Source organism: Egretta garzetta, unplaced genomic scaffold (genome assembly GCF_000687185.1).
Source record: "Egretta garzetta isolate BGI_Z169 unplaced genomic scaffold, ASM68718v1 scaffold332, whole genome shotgun sequence".
NCBI lineage: Eukaryota > Metazoa > Chordata > Aves > Pelecaniformes > Ardeidae > Egretta > Egretta garzetta.
Window position 1 is genome coordinate 362,248 of NW_009258879.1, and position 7,199 is coordinate 369,446.

General features: G+C 48.4%; 1 protein-coding gene across 8 annotated transcripts in view; it reads left to right on the forward strand.

The window, feature by feature from the left end:
- Positions 1–7,199, forward strand: part of TMCC1 (transmembrane and coiled-coil domain family 1) — a 109,559-nt gene that overhangs the window by 55,101 nt on the left and 47,259 nt on the right. The window contains exon 1 of one of the 8 annotated variants that reach the window (XM_035889457.1): positions 3,059–3,109. The exons of the other annotated variants lie outside the window; for them this stretch is intronic. Within the exon in view, the coding sequence (XP_035745350.1) occupies positions 3,074–3,109 (36 nt within the window). The 5' untranslated portion in view covers positions 3,059–3,073. Of the gene's footprint in view, positions 1–3,058; positions 3,110–7,199 lie in introns of those variants that run through there. 8 annotated transcript variants of the gene reach the window in all.

A 7,199-nucleotide genomic window follows, 5' to 3' on the forward strand; every position in this document is an offset into this window, starting at 1 on the left:
GAAAGTCTCCATCTCCCGATTCCTGCCGTACCAAGGGGATACAGCTCGTCTTGAACACATGGTTAGTTCTGCGAGAGAGGAGTCTGTGTTCCAGCTACTCCTGCCAGTTCACCCTGTCCTGTCTCTAGCTAACCAGATGTACCTCTGACACCATCTGTAACCAGCAGATACATATTCTTTATATATCTATCATAAGCGTGAGCAAGTGGCACATTGCTCAGCTGAACACTGTTTGTCATTCCCTTTGATGTAGTGTTCATCTAGCTGGCCGGAGCTGACTACCGAAACTGCTACCAAAGAGCAAAGACGCCCGAACCTTTTATGCACAATAAAAGAATTAAAAAATAATAATAAGCTGGGTGAAAAAGGCCGCCTGGTTCTGAAGTATTGATGAAGCCATTTTCTTCTAGCATTTTAATAGTAAGCAGTACACGTTTAAAAGACTCCTGTAACTGTGTTTTGTTGCTGGGCCTGAAATGCTAATGCTTTGAACGCTTTCTTGGCGCTCGAGAAATGCATGTGCTGTTGTTAACTTTACTTGGCTTTCCTGACACTTTTCACAAATACTTGCCTGGTGCATCGGCGCTCCCTATGCAAGCTTCAGTGTCTGGGCTGGCAACTGGTGCCAGTACCAAGGGTCAGTAGCAAACATGCAGGTCTCCCGTGCCTGGGCCGGAGTACTCTCTGCACGCAGACCTCAGTGCTGCCAAGGGCGAGGTGCAGGGTGTGGGGCAAGCAGCCCGGTGACCACCAGCCCAGAGCTTTGCACCTCCAAGGTGGCTCTGCAGTTACCAGGACGCTGGCTGACTCATCACCCAGGACGACAGTGATTGCGTTCCAGGATTGAATCTTGGATGCCAAGGCTTGGTATAAAACCAGACATGGAAGGAATTCCGATGTTTCTTTATCATTTGTGAGTCTGCGGTATCTTGCACATTTTGAAGGCGGCTCCCCGCTTAGGTTGGCAGTTTGGCCTATGTCATACACTTAAACTATCACAGTATGTTGCAACCATAGGCGGCCTCTAGGCAGTCTAATTAAAGCTCTAGCATTCATTAAGAGAAAACCTTAGGCATTATTTACCAAGTTTAGATTAGTATGGCATTTGAAAAAGCTGTGTGATAACTTGTGATACTGAATGTAATGGTTATCTACAGGAATTCCCCACATTTCTCTTAAATCCAGATACTACACAGAATGGAATCCCTGCAAGATGCATTTTTTGCATATTAATGGTGGGTGAACTTCTTTTCATAAACCTTTTGTTTTCTCCATGAAAGGTACATGCCAATGGTTTGTTATATCCAGAGATGGAGCGCTTTCAGAGCACAGCTTAACAGTCTGGTGATAGCATTTGGAGAAAGAAAAATTTATCTATTTCAATAAAATCTACAGCCTTGCAATCCACTACACATTAACGTAATTTTCTGCATTTGTTCCTCTACACTGGTGCAGAAAATGCACTGCAGGTCGCAGCCATGGTGGGTTGTTTGCCAGGCAGAAGGCTGAGGAGCGCTGGTCTCTTACCAGCCAGCACCACTGCAAAGACGGAGCATTAGTGAGAGGCCTGGAAAAGTTAACCGGACGCTCTGCCTAAAGGCGGGATATCCAGGAAGACCATTAATGTATTTCTATTATGAAACATCACATCTGAAAAATACTACAATCCCACGAATAAGGTGGAAACCTCCACCTATTCTAGTAGAGGTGACTCGAGTTGTGCACGACGGGCAGAGCTCTGCAGCTCGGGATGTGAGCTGCCAAGCGATTCTCCACGTCCCGTCTGGCAGGGAAGAAGCCACGGGGTTTCCTGCTTTTGTCTGGTTCCAGGCTGTGGATTCTCACTTACGCAGGCACCGCTGGGGGCTCAGTGCATGCGGCGGTGGGTAGAAGATCATCAACACACACACGGTTCATCCTAGCTGCTAGTTTTTTCTGAACAGTTACAACTCCAGTGTTGCTCTTAGCTAACAAAGCAGCCCTTCTGTGTCTGATTGCTCACATCTGTGAAATCAAAGAGTAGGCTGTTGGTGGCGTTAGCAAATGCCTCTTTAAAAGCCAAATCAAAAGTTCAAATGTCCATAGCCAGGGAGCAGCATTCGAAATGAATCTGATTGCAATTGGCCCCTGCAGCAGAGGAGCGGTGCGCTCTTGTGCCTGAGAGCGATGCCGTGTCCTGATGGTTTGGGTGTGTGGACGTCATCTGAGACAGGGCACAATGTACACGGTCTCCGAGGGAGAGAATAGGAATATAGGTTAAAACTGCCATGTAACAGCCATCGTAAACTCAAACCAGTGGGGCTTCAGGCTCACTGAGAGTGGTTCTACAATAGCCGGGTTCAGAGGAGGAGCATAAAACCGTCCGTTTCAGGGAATGCTTAAAACCAGATCAAACTGTTTTTTAAACATATGCTTCTTTATGTAAGTATTTAATTAAGAAATAATAGTGGGGTACGTTGTGTCTTAGAGACAGATTAGTGAACAGAAGTGACTTGGTATCATGCTTTGTCTGTGAGTGGATTTGTTGCCGTCGCCTCTCGAGCACCAACCCAACTCACCGACTCTGCCAGGCAGGGCTTTGTGTTCGGCGTGCCACGTGTCTCCTCTCAAGCGCAGGGGTTTAGGGCTGCTCAGTTAAACGCTTCCAGTGCCGGCTCTAGCGGGCTGCTCGCGGCTGCTGCAGGGTCCTGTCCCCCCTGCGCCTAGAGAGCCAAGCAGCTTTCGCCGAGGTTCTGCCCTTAGCGCTTCCTGGTGGTTTAGTGAGCTGGTGATTACCCGCATCTGCAGGTGGGTCTGGTCTTTGTTTCTTTAGTTTTGTGAAATGGCTTCAAGCATGGTGGTGGCAGTGAGTTTGGCTGCTCTTGCTTGTGTCTGGGATGCTCAGAGAACGGGTTCCCCAGGGGGGAGCTTAAATACAGAGTACTCTGTAACCTCTTTGCAACCCCATACCATGTTGTCTTGAAGAACTATTTGGAACTATTAACAACTGACTGGTCTCTCCTATTGTTCAGGACTAGAAAACAGTGTTTCTAATCTTTTTGCCATTAATTATCCTAGATTGGTTGTCTCAGATATGCTTGTGGATGCTGCAGTCATTCTTCTAATTGTGGTGAGTAAATATGGTCTTCTGTTGCTTGTTTTTTCCCCTTTTCGTCCCAAATAATCAGAGGGATAGATGGGTTTTACAGAAGCAGCTCAATTCATGTTTGCTTAGAATTTCCATCCAAACACACCAATGCTTTTAAATCCAGAAGCAGGCAGATGAGACCGTGACACGCACCGGCGCTGACCCTACCCCGATGGAGGGCTTTCCAGCATTGGATCAAAAGCTGCTTATTCAGCGCCCTCTATTTCAGCAAGGCATGAGAAAAAGTGTCCAGCTGCACTGAGAGAGTTTAGAAGTAGACATCTTTGAGTCATTTATGAACCAGTGGTATAGGAGTTAAAATCCTGGTGATGTCTTGGTTACAGTTCAGGCTATTGATGGGGATGAGTTTCTTTGGCAAAGGTAGGAAGAGGAGAGGTGTCTTTGTCGTGCCCCGCCGTGTTGGTCCTAAGTTAGCTCAGGCTGGAAGGCATCTCTGGAGTTCCCCTGCACAGTGACCTGCTCGAAGCTGGGCTTTCTTCAGCGTTAGATTCTTCTCTCTTTTGAATCTGTGATACGTTCCCACGCTTACTCATGAACTGAGAGATTCCAAATGAGATCAGGAGTGAAGACATCTTTATCGTGTCAGATAGCCAGCGATTCCCCACATTTAGGTAAAATTCCCTGCTTGTAGACTCATTTTCTGAAGAATTTTCTGTTTCCATTTCTGGGGTGGATTCGCGTTGGTGAGTGCTGTGCTTTGGCTGCGATAGCGGCCGTGTTCCGGCTCGGGAGTACGCGGTAAGTCAGCTGCTGACACTGCTTTGGGCGTTCATTTTTCAAGGGAGATTGGCATGGCGCAGTCTCTCAGCTCTGCTGACTCTCCTGGCGGAGGATGGAAGGTGCTTTTAGCCACTTCTTCAAGAGTACGGCTCCCTTTAGAGCCACCGTACTGGCACAAAGGAGAGGGAACAAAAAGCCTCAGTTTTGGGATGATTGCTGCTGCTGAACTTACTGTGGGTCAGGCTATGGCAAACTTCTGGGGTGCTCCGCTCGATGATTTACCTTCTGCTAAGAGGCTGCCCGGCTCTAGCACACGGTTCTGTTTTCATTGTCCAGTCAGCCACTTTTCGTCTTAACACCCACATCTCTTCCTCCCCCTCCGCTCTCTCCGAAACCGTTGGCCTCTGCAGTTCAGCACTGTCAGAAATAAGCCCCTGCAGAAGCAGGCGTTGCCCGCCCGTTGTGCGTTTCACCCGTCGGCCAGCGCGAGCTGTGACTGCCCCAGCTCTGCGGCAGGCGGGCAGAGGAGCACGAGATCCTGCTCTCGGCAGCATTCGAAGCTTTAACCCAGCTCTTACTGGGAGGTACCAGCTCCTACTAGAGTGTTTTCTTACAAAGCTCTGTGGAACACAGTGATGCTTCAGATCCCCACAGTTCTCCTTAAATAATTTAAACACATTTAAACTCTCCTTTTAAAGCTAGAAAGAAAACTTCCTATACGTTTTGACAGTTTATAATCCTTAGGAGGTAACATTGTATTAAGAGTCTTATTCTGTGCTGTAGTAAGCATCCTGGCTGGATCTCTTCTTGTTCAAGCAATTGCTGAAAAATCACAACCCTTTTTACCTTTCAGGTCACTAAACTGAAACAGGCCCAGGTCACAGGGGCCTGGAAGTCTGTGGTGACCTGGGCACTGCTTGGACTTGTACAAAAAACGCTATGAAAAGTATTAGAAACCAGAGAGGTCACGCAGCACCATAAGCTGATTTGGTTTGCATGGAAATGGAAAATTAAATACATTAAGCATGCTTTAGTTGGATGCCTCTAATGGAGAGGCAGAGTGGCTGATGCTCTGCACGGTAATTTCCCGTGTGTATGCTTCTCTTCTGTTCTGATTTAGAAGCTGGCAGAGACTTTTCCCTTTGTTTTTCTTAGTGATACTTTTGGAAATCTTAATTTCAGTAAGGAGTTCTGTGGGTATTCTTCATGATCGGAAGCCCTGTAGTCCACAGGTGAAGAAACCACCCTGGCTTCCCCGGGGGGTGATGGATAACTGATGCTACAGCCAGCACTGGAATCGGGTGCAGTTACAGAAGAGGAGGGAAAGGGAAAGAAATGGCTTGATAAAGAAGTCGGTAGGCATCTAGCAGAAATGTGATGTGGACAGACATTCCATCGTCAAGTATGATGCCTGCCAACAGAAATTACTCTGTTAAAATCTCCTGAACAAACTGGAACTGCCACACCATGGGGATGTTGGAGTAGGTCAGTGACTGGAGTCTTTGGGCAGCCGCAGATTCGACTGAAGCTATGAACGGTGGCACTGTAGCTCACGGCCTCTGTACCTCTCCATCTTAATGACCTTCAGCAGATGGCTTTAAACTGTTGTGCTTTGGTTTTGCTACCTCTGAGACCAACTGACCCCGCTGTGAGCCGCACATTCCCCTGCTGCTGCTTCCCGCTCCTCCAGACAGTATCCAGCTCAAACGTTCCGTACTGGCTGCACTTGTTCCCACACACTCGTGGAACTGGAAGGTCATGAAACTATAGCTCAGGCATAGTCTTAGCACGGCTTTGTGTTCATGACAGTTAGACAAGTAGCTGCCCCCCATTCCTAAGGGTAAGGAAAAAAAATTACCTGACACTGTGTGTTAAACGGCTTTTGTGCAGCAGCACCTTGACTGTTAATACCTGTTCTCCAGTGTTCCTTGTCTATGCCTTCTGACGCAGCCTTCCCTCTGAAGGGAGTGTTCGTGCCAATGGCTGGCTGCTGTAATCCACGAGCAGGCAGAGCCACACCAGCGCTGCCGCTTGCATTAACGCACCCCAGAACTTTGGAATGGAAAAGGTCTCACATGGGTCGCACGTGATCCCTACCTGCATTGTGGGAGCACAGTGACATTCCAATGTAGGACTACTTCTTTTCTTCCTTTTAACCTATAAATAGCATTAAAGTGGTTTTTTTAGCAGGGAAGAATGAGGCCACGGCACGCACCTGTACATTGGCAGCTACTCTCGCTATTGCAGCTTCGAGGAGGTGCCCGGCAGCCTCAGTATGTCTCACTGCGAGGCAGGGTCGGTGGGTTGCTGCTTGGCGACGTGCCTTGCTCCTTCTCCCTCTCTATCCCGCTGTCTCTCTGCTGAAAGCTAATCATGGCTGGGCAGACCCTGTTTAAAAACAAAGCAAGAAACATAGTCGGAAGGGGAGAAATAATAATGTGTGTAAGGGTTTAAATCTCACTGACTTTTGTCGTAATCAAATGCGTGCTCGAGCCCCTTTTTTAATGAACCTTGACACCTGGAAGAGCAGAACATAAACGTCAGGGAGCATCCTCTCTGTATTTCGGTATGCTAACTCCTTGGCTGTTGGAAGTGGTATGAAATCATGGGAACCTGAGCTCATTTACTGTAATGTGAAAGTAAGGAATACGTATATTCAGCATTTATACCAAAATTCTCTGAGCTGTTCTGCCCACCAAAAAGACGACAGGATTTTAAGCATTCCGGCCTGTATCAAAGAGAGCGAGCGCTGATAAATGGATTGCCGTGCTTTACAAAGGGACGTGGCCCATCCTGGCACGTTCCGACTTGGCTTCGTATCAGCCAGTTTTGACTAAAGCTGGAATGGATGTCCTGTCTTCATCACGCTGTGTAGGCAAACTTACACCAATTTGGGCCTGTGTATCTGCAGCTGCACCAGCATTTCGCTGTCTAAGTGCGCTCCGCACCTCTGTCCCTGCCCATGGCTCTTCACTTCTACCAGAATTCTCGCCTTCCACACAAATTTCACTTCTCAGTGCTGCTGCTGCTCTCTGAACACCCTGAGATTTGGGCCAAATGCTCTTCCAAGGCCGGAGATGTCACAGGGCAGCACATACTCCACGGCACTCCAAGTTCCTGCTGTTCTTGCAGCTCCTGGCCCCCCTTACTGCACCTCCAGGCATCCCAGCATCGTGCCCAGGGCCGTCTGGTTGCGTGCGGCGCTGCTGTGCGGCGCTGCTGTGCCTGGCTTCAGGGGCAGCAGGAGCTGGCGCGTCAGCTGGGCCCTGTGTGCGAGTGTGCATTTGTGCCAAACTTCTGGAAAACGGCTTTCTTCATAATCAAATACAGC